Source organism: Neopsephotus bourkii, unplaced genomic scaffold, assembly GCF_033783945.1.
Source record: "Neopsephotus bourkii isolate Nb327-2 ecotype Australia unplaced genomic scaffold, CSIRO-AGI_Nbou_v1 NB_107, whole genome shotgun sequence".
In the NCBI taxonomy this organism is placed as follows: domain Eukaryota; kingdom Metazoa; phylum Chordata; class Aves; order Psittaciformes; family Psittacidae; genus Neopsephotus; species Neopsephotus bourkii.
In genome coordinates this window covers 12,371,499-12,389,701 of record NW_026900624.1, presented here as the reverse complement: position 1 = coordinate 12,389,701, position 18,203 = coordinate 12,371,499, and the positions used below count along the sequence as shown (strand labels likewise).

The following is an 18,203-nucleotide window of genomic DNA, read 5'->3' as shown; positions in this document are numbered from 1 at the left end:
CCAGAAAATCACCCCGCCAGGTAGAGACAGGCACGGGGCGCTCCTGAGGCTGTCACTGCTCAGAGACCACCAAACAGCGAGGGCTTTGGTTTGCGGATACACTCCCCCACCCGACCCTGCAACCCTGCGTTTGTCTCCGTGTTTGCAATGGGCTGGGTTACGTGAACTCGGAGAACCCCCCGCGGGGAGCACGCGTGTCCCCACGAGGGGCAGCACCCTTGACTTCGCGTTCGAAGGGGAATCCCAGGTGCACTGCCAGAGACCCGCAGCCCCGGGTTGTGGGGGCAGCGGGGCTGCCCGCCGCAGCGGGTACCCCTTGGTTAGGGGCAAGAAGCTGGCTCTGGTTCCAAGCTCTGCGTTTCACCCCTCTCGCCCAATTATAAGCCCTTTCCCCAGGGTCCCTAATCGTCTCTGCCTCGATCCTGTACGGATCCTGATAAACGAAACGGCCGCTAATTAGGAGGTGATGAAAACTGGGCCCGGCAAGGACCCCTCCAGGCCAGCAGCGCCGCAGGGTTACCTTGCGGCGGGCTCAGGGCACCAGCTGGGGCTCGTTCCTCATCGAGACTGAGGCGATATATAGTAACCAAGGGAAGCCCCTCTCTGTCGTCGCAAGCAGCTTAGTAGCTACTTTCCTGCCTTTGTATACGGGTAGGTGGCTGTGTTCTGTTCCCTTGCACTGGGGGAGGTGGGGAATTGGCTTGATGTGTCGTGTACCCTCGTTTGTATGTCTTGCAGGTGGTTTTTCAGGTTTTGTAACTCCCGGGCTCTGAAATCCTCCCAGTAAGTTTTTCATTTCCTTAAAGGAAGTGGTAATAGCTGGGAACGGGAGAAAGTGTTTATCTTCCTGCAGCAGCCTGTAGGCCCTGGCTTCAAATGCTTACTATCTATAAGGCTCTTTTTATAGCTGCACTGCTCTTGTTTCGTTTGGAATCTGACTGGGTGATTCCCACCTCTTCCTAGTGCATAGCAAAAATGATGTATTTTTTTTAAATTACCACTCCGTTCAAAGTAAGGAAAACAAAAAAAGGAAAAAAAGGTAAATAGATGATGAAAGAAGCTTGGAAAAGGTGAAGTGCTAATTCTCTGTGCCCCTGCAAAACAGGTCTGCCTGTCTCAGCCTTGGGCTGGCCGCTGGAAAGACGCTTCATCTTCCTTTGTGCCCTCTTTCCCGCAGTACAGACATAGCTCTGTAGCAGAGGCCCCCCTGCCCCCAGTCTTGCTGGGAGGTGGAGAGTTTATCTGTTTGCAGTGGTGGTCGCGATCTGCAATGCGGACACGCAGACCCTCTGTATGCCCCGGGGCAGGCTCCGGGTTCTCCTCCATTCTTTGCCTTTGGGTGGAGATAGGTGAGGAGGCGGAGGTGGGTGAAAGAGTGTTAAATGGGGGGGTGGGGGTGTCTGCCAGGCCCTGGCTAGCTCACCTTGCTGTGCTGCTCAGGCCTTTTGGCCCCGAGGGAGAAGCAAAGCTCTTCCTCCCACCCCCCGTAGGGAGGGGTGCGCTGGCAGCTGCGGCCTGACCCCCACCGCCGAACTTAGAAGCCAAGTTGGGAAGCGGGGCCTTGGTGTCCAAGCCCTCCCCCACCCCCTGAGCACCCCCAAAGCCCCACCCCTCCAATCAACCGACTTTTAACATGACAATGGCCCTGACAATCCCAACGCCAGGATGGCGAGGACATAAAGCATCCCCCCACCCTTGCCTACCTAATGGGGTACCTTCCTGCAGGCTGCACTGCCAGCTCGCCCCCTGCTCGGGCAGGGCGTCCTGTCTCGCTCCGGTCCGGCCATGAGCGCCCACCTGGCCGTGCCGCCCTACCTGCCCTACCCGGACTCGTCCAGGTATGGGGACTGCTACTGGCTCTCCGCAGGCAGCATGGACAGCGTGCCGCCCGAGGCGGCCCCGGCGGCCGGCGCCACCGCCTTCCCCGCGGCTGAGAAGACTCCGAGCCACCCAGGTACGCGGCCCGGCTGGTCCCGGGAGACATCGGCTTCCCTCGGGTGCGGGTTGGTTGTGCCCCTTCTGCCTCGGGGGGATGGGGGGCGACGCCGGTGACCCGAGGGGGCTGCGAGGGGCTCCGATCCACTGGACGCCCCGCTGGAAGCGGCGGCGGAGGCCGGGCGCAGCTGCCAGCAGCCCCTGCGTCCAGAGGGGACCAGAGGTGCGAGCACAGCGGGGTCTCGGTGCCGCTGCTGCGCTGGTGCCAGTGCCCACCTTACCGTGCTGCTGAGTCTGTGGAGCCCCAGCAGGCCCCCAGGGCACTCTCAATCTTAAATTCACCCGAGAAGCGGGACTTCGAAGTCGTTGAGTCTTTGCCTGACCGTGCTCACTTCGGTTCTCTCTCCTCCTCAGATGTCTCTCCAGCTTCCTCCAGCTCTGGGACACTCATCCAGTACACTCCCGACTCTGCAACCAGTCCCACTACAGAGCGATCATCTCCCTATCCCTGTTCACAGAAGGTCAATGGGGAAGATGAGGGTGGGGTGAAGAAGGGCAAGAGCCGCACAGCCTTCTCCCAGGGGCAGCTGCAAATCCTGCACCAGCGGTTCCAGACCCAAATGTACCTCAGCCCCCAGCAGATCCGGGAGCTGGCTGCTGTCCTGGAGCTCACCTACAAGCAGGTGAACATCTTCCTCTGAGCTGCTGAGTCACTTCCCGAGTGTGAAGTTATCTTGCAAGCAGGGGAGTGGGGGTTGTGCCTTTTTTCCCTCCTTTCTTAGACTCCAGACATGAGTTTCTTTCATGGTCTTGTTTATACACATTGCTTATGTGGGACAGGGGAGAGTGTGAAAACTTAGGACTTAGTCATCCACTTATGCTTGGTTCTAGCACTGTCCACACACTCTGTGCAGGCATTTGAAAATGACTCTGTGTAGCCTTGCTTTGTATGTGGGTTTCTCTATGGGCATGTCTTCATAGAACAGTGAGGGGTGGAAAGGACTTTAACATTATCTCATTCCAACCCCCCTGCCATGGGCAGGGACACCTCACACCAGACTGTGTTGCCCAAGGCTCTCTTCAACCTGGCCTTGAACACTGCCAGGGATGGAGCATTTATCACTTCTTTGGGCAACCTGTGCCCAGTGCCTCACCACCCTCACAGAAAAGAATTTCTTCCTTGTATCTAACCTGAGCCCTGAACTGTTATAGTTTTAACTCATTGCCCCTTGTCCCATTGCTATTGTCCCTGATGGAGAGTCCCTCCCCAGCATCCCTATAGGCCCCTTTCAGATACTGGAAGGCTGCTATGAGGTCTCCACGCAGCCTTCTCTTCTCCAGGCTGAACAGCCCCAGCTTTTTCAGCCTATCTTCATATGGGAGGTGCTCCAGTCCCCTGATCACCTTTGTGGCCTCCTCTGGTCTTCTTTCAACAGCTGCATGTTCTTCTTATGTTGAGCACACCAGAAGTGCCCATAGTGTTCCAAGTGGGGTCTCACAAGAGTGTCTCCAATCATGAAAAGTCAGAAAGTTGTACTACTGTGCAAGTTGCCTTTCTTAGTCACAGGGGCATCTGGACCCTCCCTATATAGAGGGCCCTTGCTCTACCAGCTACTGTGTCTCACTGAAGGAATCACTTGCTCCTGAGTCGGCATAGGTCTTGGCTCAGCAGTGAGATGCTGCTGCAGTAACAAGCTGTGTTTCTGCAGGTGTCTTGACCTGTCTTTAGGTAAGGGTTTTGATGTGATGGAAGATCCCGCAGTGATCTGAGGAGTAGGAGTGTGTTTTCAAGTCCCAGCTCTGTGATTATGTGTCTACCTGCTGCATACTGTTGGCTGCTAAAATTATGTACAATATCAGAAACCAAGCAGAAACTGGATTTGGTAGAAGGTAAAACATCTTTAGCATGTGTAGTAATCCCTGAGAATGAGTTTCTAATGACCCATGTCCTTTCCCCATCACTTCCAGGTGAAAACATGGTTTCAGAATCAACGGATGAAATTTAAACGCTGCCAGAAGGAGAGCCAGTGGGTGGAAAAAGGGATGTATCCACCACAGGTAAGAGCATTCCCCCTTCACATGCTTCCCCACTCTGTGGGGAGAAGTGCTAACTTGAACAGTGCACAGGACTTGCCCAAGCCAGTCATCTTGCTTGTAAAAGGGCTTACAGTGGTATGTATTTGAACCCTGACCTGGCACTGAAAGAGCTTTGTTTCCAGTCCACCTGTCTCTCAGCTGAAATAAGATGGAAAACAAAATAGCCAAAGATGGCCAGCAAGGCCCTGCTGTTTTTCTCGCTGTCATGGTACTCCCAGACATGTTGACTTGGAGATTACTAACCTAAGGTCTTGTAATTTCTGCTATTAGTCTGTAGTGAGGACAGCGAGTATGGAAAACACACTATTGTATGGCTTGGGGGAGGGAGCCGGGGAGAAAGTTGGACCTATTGAAAAGACTGAGCACATTTGGTGTGGCGCTCTGCATTACTGACCAGCCTTCTCTGTCTCTCCTAGAATGGGTTTCATCAGGCTGCCTACCTGGATATAAGCCCCACATTTCACCAGGGCTTTCCTGTCAGTGCCAGCAGAAACATTCAGGCTGTGACCAACATGCACCAAGCCTACAGCAGTGGCCAGGTTTACAGGAATGGGCAGAGTCTGTACTCGTTCATGGCTGTGGAGGATGAGGGGTTCTTTGGAAAAGCTGGAACAAGCTGCAGTACCCAGCAAGCCATGGGTTTCTTAAGCCAGCAGATCAACTTCTATCCCAGCTATCCTGCGGATGTGGATTATGTCAGCCTGGAGCCAGAAGACACCTACAGCTTCCAGAGCACCCCTGACAATATCGCACCGTTCTTGAGCTCTCCTGCACAGCATCAGTACCAGGCCCCTTGGCATCCCCTGGGGACCCAGAGTGATTATGAATCTTAGAATTAAGTACTTTTATTAACTCTGTTTTCTGTGGGGGTTCTAGGGTCTTGACTCAGGGATCCAATTTCTATTCCTTTCTCTTGCCCCTCCTCTCCTCCTGTTTTAACCATTGATGGGACTCAGCACCCTACTGCCTTGGGTTAGCTTTCTGTTTAAAGGCTCTTGTTCATAGCCAGCCCTTGGCAAGGGTGTTTTGTATGTAGATAGATGAAACTTCCTTCATGGAGGAGAATGTGCAATACCACAGCCAGGAGCAGCAGAGATGGTAGGACTGTTTGCTGTCTGATCTCACCTTCCTCTGCTGCATCTTCATCAGGCAACCTCTGACCCTTGCCCTTAGTGTCTTTCAGCTGAGCTTTGCTAAAGAAAACCCTGTACTTAAGCATATTTTTGCTAGAAACACCCTGTTGTAGCCCACAAGCTCTGCTGTCTTGCCTGTTTCTGTTGCTACCTCAGTCAGGTAATTGCTAATAAGTTCTTTCTATGCATCCGTTCCTCCCTCATCAAAATCCTACATGAGATCATCTGATTTCAGATTATTTGATCCAGTTGCTTCCAGCAGCTCCTGTGGGGGCTGGGGTCAGCATCTGCCTGTGCCTTGCCTGCTGCCCTCCTGTGTACGTGAAGCAGTTCAGAGGAGAGGGAGGAAGTGAGGTAGAGTATTGCCCATACCTCACATCAAAACTTTTGGTTTCCAAAGCTGCTAACTCACTTGTGCCTGCCAGGACATTCAGGATGCCTGTCTCTGTGACTGTCCCCACCTAGTTTAGATATTTCCTTCCTACATGTCTCTGCCGAGACTGTTGGTTTGTCCCAGCCTGCAAATTCATGGTGAGAACAGTCTACTTACCTGTACATGATAGTCCCCGAGCACTTCATAAACAGAGCACCACTACAGTGCAGATTTCTCTGCGTGTAGAGGCAGGCAGCTAGGTAAAGGACTCTGTTGTCTTATCCCAGGTTTAAGAGTATAAGCTAGTAGGATTTTTGTCCCTTCCCCAGGACTTATTGGATCTCTTCTGTATTGTCCTGCTGAAGAGGGCACTGGCTGCCTCATCTGACACAAGGACCCAAGCTCTGGGGGAGGTGAGAAGTTTAGAGAAACTTAGTTAGACAAAATGAAGAAGATGCCAATTAAAACTTCCAGGTTTGTTGTTAAAAGTAACTGAACCATCCTTTTCAGTATGGAGAAACCATGAGGCAGCTCCATACTATGAAAAACTGCCTTTTTTTACAAGATGTAGAGTTTCGGCATCTGTTCTGTCACTGCCCAGGAACACAAAATAAATAATAGTAAACAGGATGGTTAAAGTGTAAGTATTTCCATTATAGACTTCAGGGTTTTGTGATTAGTGCACAATTATTACTGCAACCCTGGTGTCAAATGTTTGCGCACAAAGGTTGCATGTTATAGTTAAACTCTCACTGCAAAGAATAACTGTTGTTTCAGAATTGTTTTAGAGTGTATTCTGTTGCAGTGATCTCAAGCATGTTTTATGTTATGTGCATGTTGTCTTTTATTACGTTGTTTCCTGTTGATGTTTGTACAAACTTGTTTGAGTTGAAAATAAATTACTTTATTTTAATGATGGAACTGTGTGGCCAGCTTGCATTGGAACAGCCTGCTAGGAGAATGGTTGTTCTGCACAGGTTAGACCAGGAGTTCTGAGGAAAGGAATTAAAAAGCAACAGGACTGTGTTTCTCAAAGAACTACAATCAAGCAACTGTTCAGAAGGGTCAGGTCACAGAATTCCATCAGCCAACATGCAGGTGTGTTGCCTAATGGAAGGAGGTGCTCCAGCAGTAGGCTTCCAGACTGCTTTCAGTGAAAGATAACTATGGAAGTATGAGGGTAGGAGCACAAAAAAGTGCCTCTGAGTTTTGTGGCTGCCTGCTGATGCTCCAGAAGATTGCGGTCAGCAGTCTGGAATCCTGCCTCATTGAGGCTGCAGGGCTCTTGGGGTTCTTGTACTGACCTCAAGTGACAGCAGAAGTTTCTATGTAAGTTACTGAATCCTACCTCCAGCTATAGTATACCACCAAAGCTCTCTACGTGGTTGAAATTGGCAGTTCAGTAAGTACTCCTACTAAGTACAATTTAAACTGTCAGTTGACTGATAAGGCTCTAACAGCCACATGTCCTTTGCTGAAGAAAACCTGGTCCTGTGGGTGCCAAAGCCTGCTTTTCTTTTGCAATACTGTAATGCTCTGCTTCCAAATGTGAGGTGGAGTATGTGCAGGAAGTAGAGGGAGTGGAGGTTTGAGCCTGTAGTTGCAGAAGAAAGGCTGAGTTGTCCATGTGTGGGCTGCTAACCTTCAACAGCAGAAAAAGGTAAATCTGGCCTGTAACAGAGGGAGATGTCAGGTTCACAGGATTTCCTGTATTGCAGAGCAGAGATCCTTTCTCATCCTGACCTGAGATACATGTCCCAGTGTGAGTTAGGATGAATTCTGGGTAATGATCTAGTAGTAGTGTTAATTTCAACAGTTACACTGAAAAACCAAAGCTGAACCATATACCTCTAACACTCCTATAGCCCATGAGCTAGATGCCCATCTCCACCACTCTGGGCAGGTATCATTGCTAAAATAGCAACAATAGCCCTGGGGCTGTGGTTTGTGTTGCTGCATATACCATGGGAGCATCCTGCAGAAATGAAATGTTCCTTCCTGGGTGTGCTATGTTCAGCCTGGGTTGCATGCAGATTTGTCAAGCACACGTAGCTGAAGGGAACATGCAGAGTGGCTGCTGTTGGAGTTTTGGCAGGCAGGCTGAAAGGCCTGCTAATAGCTCAGCAAGAGTTCCTAGACATTGTGGAATTAAGCAGGACTCTGCCTTTCTACAGTACTGAAGGTCTGTTACCTTGACGTGTCTTGAGCCACATTACTATGTGGAACAGCTGCACAAGTAATTGCACAACTACTACCACCAAAACTGGTGGAGATGCAACTAATCCCACCAGACTCATATTTCCAAAAGGCTTTGTTTCAGTTACTCTGAGGAAGTAAGTGCATGTGAGCAAAAAGCCCTTTCTGCTGGGTTACATTACATCTCTGTGAGGACTGCTGCTTCTTGTGATTGAGCTGTGTAACAGTGATTCCTGCATGCTGCAAACACAATTTGCCTTGCCAGCAAATCTTCTTTAGGATCAAGCTGTAAGCTCATATGGAGCTCTTTATATGTATTGTAGCCTGTGGAAATACCCTGCACTTTCATGGTATCTCTGTAGTGTCGACACTCCAATTTGTCAACACTGCAGATGTAGCTCCAGTGGTGCAGAGAATCACACCCAAACAGAAGAAATAAGATCTAATATGGACTATGTAGACCAGAGTTTATTCCCTAGTTTACTGGGTTCCAGCTTTTGCTGTCCCATAGGCAAAATACCAAGCAAGTAGAGCGGTGCAAGCAACCTCATTCCTAGCTCTCATGAAGCTGCTCATGGCCTGCAGCAATGTTATATACAAGCTACAGATTTCTTCTGAGTGACCCATGAGCAAGAGCTCACAGCCCCAGCTGTCTTTCCAGTGCAGATAAGAGCCATGATGTTTGCTTTAATAGATTTTTCCCTACAGGCATGTGTAAATGTTGTATCTAGTTATCTAATTACACTGCGTGACTCAGATGCTGAACTAGCAGGGGTTTGGAAATTTTCAGTAAAGCATTGCCATGCACCTCTTGCTTGGCCCATCATCAGAGGCCAACGGCACCTTGTCTGATACTGAGAAGGCAAGAAGCATGAAGGACCCAAAACCATAGCTCTGGTCTTAGACCAAAAACAAAAAAAACCCAAGGTTTTCCTTTCCAGTGAAGACATGTTATCTTCATGGTGTCCAGAGTTTTGAAGAGCATCCTCAGGTCGTATCTGTGAATCTATTTTACAATCAGGCTAAAATTAATTTCTCATGTTTAATGGAGGTCCATCTGCTCACACACAGCGTGTGTCTCTAGCAGATGGGCAGTGTCTGAATCACTAAATCCTTTACATATTACAACACAAATTACAACAATAAATTACTTGGGTGAGCCCCAAGATCCCTCCAAGTCACTGCTTAGATACTAGGGAAAGACCAGAAGAGAAAGTAAGTCCCCACCCGGTGTTTCACGTCTGGCTGGCTGTGGCTGAAGGACTGCTGTAACAGGAACTGCATTCCTGCTCTTTTTACACAGGGCATTGGGAATGCAGCTCCTGATACAGCCGACATCAATGAACTACCTTCCTGGAAATGGCTTACTTGCCTGCTGGAATTGCTTCAGGCTTTCAGTCTCCTGATCAGCCTATGGCAGTAAGCTCTAGTTTTGAATGATGGCCTCTGAAAAATGTTAGGGGTCTCTAGAGGAAACTGCAAGACTTGGTGGTGTTTGTTGGCAATAGTAAGGTTATCACAACTGTTGCTCATAAGACAGCATCCTCCTGCAAGCCAATCACAGAGACTTCACAGCAGGATCCTGCCTGTCCTAAAGCATCCCTGAAACAACAGGGCATGGCATGGGACTCCTTTTCCAGACAATTATTAGCGAGGAGAAGTCACAAGCTCAACTTTTTTACCTACAGCAGCCTTTGATGGGGTGGCATGGAAAGGTTTCAGATGACATCCAGGTTAGTAGCAGCACTGTTGGCTCCAAAGTTGCTGAAAAAACTCCTCTCCTATTCATGTGAGAGCCCTGATGATTCCTGCTTCCACTTTCATGTGTTAACTAGCACCTTTTCAGTTAAGTTAACTTAACCGATCCCCACCTCTCTGATGATGCAGTGGTTGCAAAAAAGTGTCTTCCCCAGGCTTACACACTTTCTGGATGTAGGACAAGGTGACAGGAAGGACTGTGCTTTAAAATGGATCTCCAGAATGATATGATCTCCTTATCTTTCCCTAAATCGTGCTGACCATGCAGTTTACAGTACAGCTCTAGAAGCAGTGCAGCTGAACAGCCACAGGGTTGTGAGAGAGTGGGGCTGGGAAAAAACAGCTGTGAGGCACAGGGTCATAAACCAGCTTTGCCAATAGAAGACCATGCCTCTTAATACTCCAATCACAGACATTAATTGCTTTCATTTTATGCCCATTTTTTTAATCATGACAGCTACTTCATTGTATTAGATAAAGTTATTGCCATCATCAGAGTAATAGAAAACCTGTTACTCAGGGAACTGGGTCCCTGCTATTAAATATACCTTGATACACACATCTGTTCAGCTACTTAGACACGTACATAGTATTAAGCTGAGAAATGATGGCACCTCTATGTTTTATCCAGTCTCAGTATAAAATGTTGCTGGTTAGGGAAATTCTTAAGGCAAGTGGCAGTTACTCACCTGTTCCTTTGGCTTTAGCTATGGCATTGCCAAGTCATGAAGCTGATCCACTAATAACAGAGAAATATGTCTCTAGTTTCGGGTCAAATCAGTAATAACAATGGCATAGAGTTGCTATGGCTATTTATGCTCTACTAGGACCTCATATTGCAATGCTCTATTACAGTGGGGGGGGGGGAGAAGATACAAAAAAATATATATCAGTCTTTAAAATATTTTATTATTTGCCAAATTGAATGCACTGTTAGATTTTCTCGAGGGGAGGCACAGAAAGATATAAACTACAACAAAGGGCTTATTTATAATTTTGATGCTTATAAGACTGTCTTATCAGCCTTTGTGCAAGCTAATTTTCACATCTCCCTTCACTAGATACTTCATCAGCCCTACACCTTGTGGCTGACCACAGAACTGGTGGTCTAATCATCAGATACTTGGTGTGTGACAATAACTTCTCCAATTTCAGTGAATGTTATGTGACCAGCACTTCTCCATACACTCCATGGCTTCATGTGTTACGTATACACAACTGTATGGTGATATGTACAAAGGAGATCTCCAAAGGAATCTGTGCCTCCTTTTGAGACAAGTTACAAGATCCATAATTTAGAAGATCCAGGACACTATCTAGGTAGCCAGATCTCAAGTCTTGCTATAAGGTTGTCTCTGCCAATAAAGAAGAGCGTGTGTGTGTGCATGTATAAGAACGTATGAATGAAGAGCTGTACCTACATATATGGGCAAACAGGTATTTGCATGTCTGTGTATTTGTGCACGCTCGCAGGCACATATTTGGATGTCCAAACAGGTTCTAACTACATGATGTCTCAGAATTGAAGAGCACAGGAATAACAAAGGGAGAAATGCGAATAAGATTTGATTCACAGCTGCCCCAAGTACCCCACATCCACAGTGCTTAGGAGTGATAGAGGTGGTGGCCAGCAGTGGTTGGGAAAGGAGCCCCCATGGTGGCAGAGTGGTGAAAGTTACAGCTGTCACCCGTCTTTGTGCCTGGATATTCCACACTGCTGGGACAGCTGTGGTAAAAGTCTACTTTGTGCTGGGCAATGAAGCTGGGCAGTGTCTGCTGGACGCTGCAGGTGCTCCCACCTTTGCCAAAGACTCCTCCATCCTCACTGGTCACAATTGTGTAAGCGTTCTGCCCTGCTCCATAGTGCTGACGGGGGGGAGGCATGGTTTGCATGTTGCTGGCAGCCGTGATTGGGTAGCCCTGGTGGAATTTGGGGTGCATGTCCAGGTAAGTACTTGGCTGGAAGACACTCTGAAAGGTAAAAGCAGTGAGTCAGAATACATAGCTAGCTTCTCCACTGTGACAATAGCTTCTCTACAGAATAAATAGCCTGGCAGGTACTAGGGCTCTGTTCCTTTACGTTTCATGTCCTCTTGATAGGCAGCAATGGCATGGGAGGGCAAGAAGAACCATATCTATCCCCATGGCTCAGGAGTGGTTACACAGTTGTGTGTATATATAGACACATACACACACACATATATATGTGAGGAAAATAGCTTTTCTCTGGAAGCATTTCAGTGGCATAGTCAGCCTATTGCTAGGCTACCTACAGAACATGGAGCTGTGCCAAGCCTGTGCCTCTGCACTGAACAAATGAGAAGGCAGGGTGTGCTCACACTTTTATGCTTAAGTCACCACACTCATGGAGAAAATATATCACAGGACTTATCTGGCTAGATAGAAGGCCATGCTGAGCCATATGCTATGTTCTTACTTGCGTGAGGCACTGAGCCCGTTCAGTCCACAGGCTATGCTTCTGGCACCTTTTCAGCTTCATCCTCCGGTTCTGGAACCAAGTCTTCACCTGGGTGGGGAAGGCAGAGCAGAGAAAAGAAAACATCAGCAAAGGAGAGGGAAGAGCAAATTTTATCCCATTCACAAGCAGGAAGACCCAGGGGAAGAGTGACCAGATGGCATAGATATATAGGCAGCAGCAGATAAAGGCCTGAAGAGCTCCCTGGGGTTGCTGCCAAAGGGGATGTCTGTCTAGCAGCCTCAGCAGGTGGCTAGTGCATCTGCATAGTGGGAGGAGGGGACAGCATTCCATCCACAGAAGAGTTATAGCTGTGACAAACTGACTCATTTCAATCATGGGGATGAATGACTGGTGCAAACTAGACCCACGCGGGTCTCTACAAGCCCCCTGCACTTCAAGCAAGCTTCTAAGACACTGTTCCTGCATGCTTGTGAGCAGAGCAGGGAGGGGCTTGCTCCCTGTACCCAGCAGTTCCCAAATTCAAAGCTCCTTGCTGCGGTGAATTCCAGAGCCATTTCCCCCTAGGGCTCTGTCTGCACCGGGAAAGAAGCCTTTGTGGGGATGTGGATTGAAGGAAAGACCAGATTGTCTCACCAGTCTCAAGTTCCTGCTCAGTGTGTGCGTGTGTATGTGTGCACCTACAATGCATATATGACTTGTTCTAGTCCCAGAGCATCCAGGCTGTAGTGCCCAACTCTAACATCCAAATTCCAGGCAGACTTTTCACTTGCAACTGCAAGCATTTCTACCCCCATTGCCAGCCCCCTCTGCTTTAAGAAGGCATCATTTGAGCCAGCACCAGTTCACTACATACATACATATGTATATATTATATATACATACATACATGCACTACATACTACATACGTACAGTACATACATACTCCATTTGCCTGGAGATCAGAAAAGACCCTGACGAGTTGCACTATACAATCCTAGCAGTACCCACATGGAGAGGGGAGTGGATGCCAAGCCACCAGAAAGTGCTGAGTGTGGCACATTATTAGGTAGTGGACAAGGTCAGCCCTAGGAAACGTTACCAGTATTTTTCAGCATGTTGCAGCCCTGGGATTCACAGAACTGACGCATGCCAGGGTTTCTGTGATGTTCACCAGTGCAAGCAAAAAGCCTGTGAATTGCTGTCAAGCCCAGGGCAGAGGCTGTTTGTGGCAAACAACATATTCATCACTGTGTTTGCAATTCTATTACAAGTGTTGGCAACAGTACCCTTAACTAACCCCTCACTGGGGAGGCCCTAGTGAGGTGACACTGACTCTCCTGCCCCAAGTGCTTCTGATCTCTGGACATGAATAAGCAAGGGAGTAACGGTTAGCTGCAGCCTTTGCCTATATTCTCAGGTGGGGACTTATCTTCCCATCCTGTCACTGCCTTATGTGACCCTGCAGCTGCTCTGTGACAGATATACCATGGGTCAAAGACTCTATGTTCACCTGCTTGTAGGTGAGCCCCAGGACAGCAGCCAGCTCCCGGATCTGCTGGGGGCTGAGGTACTTCTGGCTCTGGAACCGCTGGTGCAGGGTGTGCAGCTGCTCCTTGGAGAAAGCTGTGCGTTTCTTGGCGTTCCTCATCCCGTCTTCCGTGCCATCTTCTGTGCCCTCCTGAGACCTATCTGTAGGCTGTGGGGATGAGGATGCTGAATGTGGACTGGTGGCTGAATCTGGTGTAAATTGGCTGAAATTCCCAGAACTGGATGAAGCTGGGGATACTTCTAGAAATAAAAAGACAGTGGGAAAAAGTATGCAAGACATAATGCACAGCTGTATGGGTGTGACATGCTCATTGCCTGCTGCAGAGCTCCTTGCCTACCATACAGGGGCTTTCCTGAAGCAAAGGCTTGTGTCACCCTCCTTCCTTCATGGATCTGTGAGCACAAACAAGCCTGCTGATTGTGAGCAACGTCCCAGCTCAGCCCTCCAGGATGCCTGTAGCTCCCTTTTGCCAGCTGGAAAAGTCAGGGCAGGGAGGGGAGAATGGTACACATTGACTCCCAGTGTTATTATCCTCCAAAAGGTCCCGGTAATATTTCAGTCTCATTGTGGTCTCATTGTGGTCAGAGAGGCCTGGTCACGATTGCAGGCACAGCTTTGGGTTGGTGACTGGGCTCCCTGAAACCGCCTGCCCAGCAATCTCAAGGCAGTTGATAGACAGTGGCAAGGCAACTTCCAGCCATGGTGTATGGTGAACCAGAGCAGTCATTTCTTACAGTGACTTGGTGGCAGGTGGAGAGCATCAGCCAGGCCTTCGATATTGGCTCACTCTTGTTTGCCTGTGGCACCCACCACAGACCATGCCACTGTTGGAAATGCATATATAGGTGGGGGGACCTGTTTGGCTGAGGAGGGCTTCTGGAAGACAAGAATGAAGGAGAAAATTCTGACATGGAAATGAGGAGGGATGGAAGAAAGGTGGATGTGTGGGACAAGCACAAAGAGCCAGTAATCCTGCACCAGGGACACTGGGGACAGAATTCAAGAGTGCAGAGGAACATGTCCAAGCCCTTTCTCATCTGTGCCAGTGCATGTCTTAAGGGGGTCTCTGTTGGGGACAAAGTTGAGATAAAGATCTAAAGGAAAAACTTCCTAAACAGTCTGGGCTACTAGTTCAGACAAAAGCTGCCAAGATGCAAAGGCATTCAGGGTGCCTGAATAGGAAAATGCTGACAGGAGAGATCACCTCCACATGTTTCTGTCAGGTGCCTGGCTGCTGGGGTTTGTGAGAGGCTGAGACCTTCTCAGGCTAGCCCTGACTGAAGGGATGTGATGCCAGTCTTCTCCCTTCCCCATAAGTGCAGTGGCAAATTGTCCATCCTTCCTTCCTTCCTCCAGCTACTCTTCTGCAAACCCTTCTGCATGGTCCATCCCCTCTCCTCCTACTGGCATTTCATGGGGGGGGGGGGGGGCGTGCAATGAATGGGCAGTGCCATTTTTAGTACACACCTTCTGACTACTGAGTTCAACCAATAGCTTCCAATATCCTTCCTATTCACCCTGAAACCCACACGAGCACACCCTCCCCAACTTCCCAAATGTATGTCTAATGCAAAGTACTGACGCCCTCCTGAGGAATGAGCTCCTTATCCACCATATCAAACCCTCCCTTCTGTTGAAAGCTGAGGTGCTGCTAAGCAATCACTCATAAGCCTAGAGGCCCTTTCTGGGCCTCAGAAAGGTAGCCATGTCTGCAGCATCTCTTCTGAGAGTATCACCCTCTGGAGAGAGGCACACCTCTCTTTGTGGTGCCTGCCTCCCTAGGTTTGCCTGCACTCATAGGCTTGCTCTTGGCTATTTCCTATCCCCAGGAGATGAGAACCACCCAGAGCACAGGCTGTGTGAAGAGGCAGATGTGCAGTGGGGCAGGTTCCTGGTGCTGGGGAGCAGGGCCATGAGGGTTACAAAATGAAAGGAGAAAGGGGCTGGCAGCAGAAGAGGTGCAGGGACCTGAGGTGTTATGTGCATGGGAGCAGATTGCAGAACCTGAGGGGAAGCTGAACATCTGTGTCCTCGATGCACGGAGAGCTAAAACTTCGTGTGGGACCACAAGATGGTTGGCTCCTGCAAGCTGTGCAGTAAAAACCTTATAAGCAGGAAATGGGCATGAATATGAGCTTGGAAAACAGAAAAGTCTTATGTTAGACAGGAACCACAGCAAGATACCATAGAAGCTAAAGCTCCCTCATGCTCCTGCTTGGCCTGTCCTCCCAAAACCCCACGTCATTTACAACCTGCAGTTTGAGCACAAGACTCTCCCATGAGAAGAGAGTGAAGGGAAGAGGAAACAAGAAACACAAGCAGCAGTACAACAGACATAAACATGAAAACCTAAGGCAGCCCCACAGCCACAAACCTTTGACATCAGTAGGCCTCTGCTTCCATGACTATGCTCTCTGCAGAGAGGCATCAGAGGAGAGTGTTCAAAGGTGGATTTCACGTCGTCCATAAACCAGGCCCGCTGGCGGCATGAGTCAGTCTGCCTGCAGCCTTTGCGGAGCAGGCAGCATGCAGAGAGCATAAGCCCTTCTCCGAGCTGCGTGGCAAGTAGCCATGTGCCAAGTAGACACTAGCCACTCTGCCAGAGCCCATAGCTCTACACCATCTGACAGCTTAAAACCAGCTCTCCAAAAGATTGCTCTCCTCCCACCCAGTAACCTTACACGAGCGTTACCCTGCCGAACATACAGTAGGGCCGTGCAAAAACCTGCTTTCATCAGGCATCCAGTGAGTGGCAGGGGAATGGCAGGAACAGAACACCACCGCAGCGGGGCCTGGGACATTTTTGCAGAGATGGAAAGGCAAGGCAGCAAGAGCACAGAAAGGGAAATGGAGAGGGGAAGATACCGAACTAAAAAAAGCAGAGAGTAACAATGCTGGATTTAAAGGGAGATTTCCTGGCCCAGCAATTCACTGGGCTCAAGTTTACTGAGTACATGAAAGGTGTGAGGAGTTTGTAAGGGGATAAAGGATGCCATTAGCGGAATTACCTTCAGGAGTTGTCTATCTCCATAACACACGACACCATTTCACTAAAAGGAGGCCTAGACGTTCCCACCCCGAGAACCATGAGGTTTCACGCGACCACGTTGTCACAGTGCCCTCCAGCCTGCAGCACAGACCCGCCAGTGCCTGAACAGTCCCCATGGAAAGGTGGTGCGACGTGCCCAAGGTCACCCATCCTCCTTGCCCACGACATCGCGCTCTGCCCGACTCGCACATCAGAAAACCAAGGCAGGGAGAGAAAACTTTCCTCAAGGTCGTTAAGCAAAGCGGCTGAGCTGGGACCACAGCTACCCCGGCCTCCGCTGAAATGCCTTACCTGCCGTCTGCCTCTTCCCTTCTGCCTCCGGAGACTGACCGGCGCCCACGGCTCCCCCGGGCCCGGCCGAAGTGGGGCCATGTCCTGCCTCCCCCGCCGAGTTCCAGTAGAAGTCCAGGTACCCCATGCCAGTCCCGCCGGGGTAAGCCTGGTAGGGGGGCACAGCCAGGTGTGCACACATGGGCAGCAGATGAAGGGGTGGTTCCCCCACCTTCTAATAGATGTCACCTGCACTCAGGGGGGGAGCAGGGCTCACCAGCAAGCTGAGGTAGCCCCGCAGTGTGGACAGGCAGTTACCTTTATAGCTGCCTATACCCTGCCTGGGACTGCAATATTCACCACCGTCTGCTCCTCGGGGCTCTTTGTCATGTTAAAGAGCCTGATGGCTGGGGTGGGGACAGAGCTGGGTGGAGGGGCGAGAGAAAGCCACACATGGAATCAGGGCTAAAATATGTCCCCTCTGGATTCTTCCCATTCTGCAGGTTCCTCAGTCACACCTGAGCAGGGGCCTGATCCACAGCCCCAGGGAACCTCCTCCCACTTGCTTCTTTGGGCTCAGCTGAAATTGTCCTGTCACAAAATAACCCCTTGGGTGCAGATGTCCATGTAGAAGCTGTTCACTGCATTGGGAGAACACATACGAAACAATCCCCAACACATAGGAGTGGACAGCAGGCACATGTGGTACTGAGCCACTCAGTACCATGCTGGGCTAACTCAAGGCCCAGTTCCAGGTTATGGGGAGGGTTCTGAGACTTTCCCTTTGTGGCTTGTGTCACATTGACACCTTCACAAGAGCCATGCACACACCCTCCCTGCCTGGCAGCACTTTCCACACTCTTGGTGCAAATGTCAGAGATGGAGCAAGGTGGGGAAACCAGTAGGTAAAGATCAGACCTGGGGGCTAGAAGGGTTGGGTTTCGTTTCGGGTTGGGTTTTGATTGGTTTGGGGTTTGTGGGGTTTTTTTTTTGTTGTTTTGGTTTGTTTGTTGGTTGTGGGTTTTTTTTAACTGAAATTGAATTTCCCTCACCCAGGCATTTCAGAGTGCCAGATGACAATGTGGATGGCCCATCTTCCATGTGTCTGTGCCAGAGCAAACCCAGAAACGCTGGGCAACTCACATCCAACACCACATCTCATGTGGCAGAGCAGGCTTGCAACTGTCAGCTGGCTGGTGTACAGAGGGACAATCAGCAAAGGCATTCTCATTATGGAGGTAGGAAAAGATTTAGTGCAGGTAAGGTCCGCTGCGAACAGATTTGCTCTGCCATGGCCTTTCAAAGGCACACCCTTTCATTCGTTAGTCTTGGCTGGGGCCTTTGCCAGGCTGTCGCAGGCTGGTTGAAATAAAGATGAAGAGTTTCCTTCAAGGCAGGGTTGGCTGATGTTTGCTGACATGGG

At 49.7% G+C, this 18,203-nt stretch overlaps 2 protein-coding genes across 3 annotated transcripts; one reads left to right on the top strand and one right to left on the bottom strand.

Moving 5' to 3' along the window:
* The first annotated feature begins 627 nt into the window (after positions 1–627).
* LOC133214137 (homeobox protein NANOG-like) lies at positions 628–6,459 on the top strand. Of its 2 annotated transcripts, none has more exons than XM_061356861.1 (6): positions 628–651; positions 739–783; positions 1,868–1,954; positions 2,350–2,618; positions 3,904–3,993; positions 4,449–6,459. In XM_061356861.1, exons 3-6 carry the CDS (start codon positions 1,873–1,875, stop codon positions 4,863–4,865), a joined length of 858 nt encoding a protein of 285 aa, XP_061212845.1. In that variant the 5' UTR covers positions 628–651; positions 739–783; positions 1,868–1,872; the 3' UTR covers positions 4,866–6,459. The 2 variants fall into 2 exon arrangements, with proteins under 2 accessions (XP_061212845.1, XP_061212835.1); XM_061356851.1 differs by having other exon boundaries at positions 1,759–1,954.
* A 3,981-nt stretch (positions 6,460–10,440) lies between these two features.
* LOC133214135 (homeobox protein NANOG-like) lies at positions 10,441–17,104 on the bottom strand. Its single transcript, XM_061356837.1, has 4 exons — positions 16,802–17,104; positions 13,423–13,700; positions 11,930–12,019; positions 10,441–11,463 (listed from the first exon to the last, which is right to left on the bottom strand). The coding sequence occupies exons 1-4, from the start codon at positions 16,980–16,982 to the stop codon at positions 11,098–11,100; spliced, it is 915 nt and encodes a 304-aa protein (XP_061212821.1). The 5' UTR covers positions 16,983–17,104; the 3' UTR covers positions 10,441–11,097.
* Between the last annotated feature and the right edge of the window lie 1,099 nt (positions 17,105–18,203).

Bases quoted from the DNA above. Each gene is read 5' to 3' on its own strand.
- LOC133214135 (XM_061356837.1), bottom strand. From the start codon at position 16,982: ATGTGTGCACACCTGGCTGTGCCCCCCTACCAGGCTTACCCCGGCGGG. The intron at 12,020-13,422 runs GTGAACATAGAG...TTCCCCACCCAG, and splicing joins TGGGGCTCACCTACAAGCAG to GTGAAGACTTGGTTCCAGAA. The intron at 11,464-11,929 runs GTAAGAACATAG...TTTACCTTTCAG, and splicing joins GGGCTCAGTGCCTCACGCAA to AGTGTCTTCCAGCCAAGTAC.
- LOC133214137 (XM_061356851.1), top strand. From the start codon at position 1,786: ATGAGCGCCCACCTGGCCGTGCCGCCCTACCTGCCCTACCCGGACTCG. The intron at 2,619-3,903 runs GTGAACATCTTC...CATCACTTCCAG, and splicing joins TGGAGCTCACCTACAAGCAG to GTGAAAACATGGTTTCAGAA. The intron at 3,994-4,448 runs GTAAGAGCATTC...TGTCTCTCCTAG, and splicing joins AAGGGATGTATCCACCACAG to AATGGGTTTCATCAGGCTGC.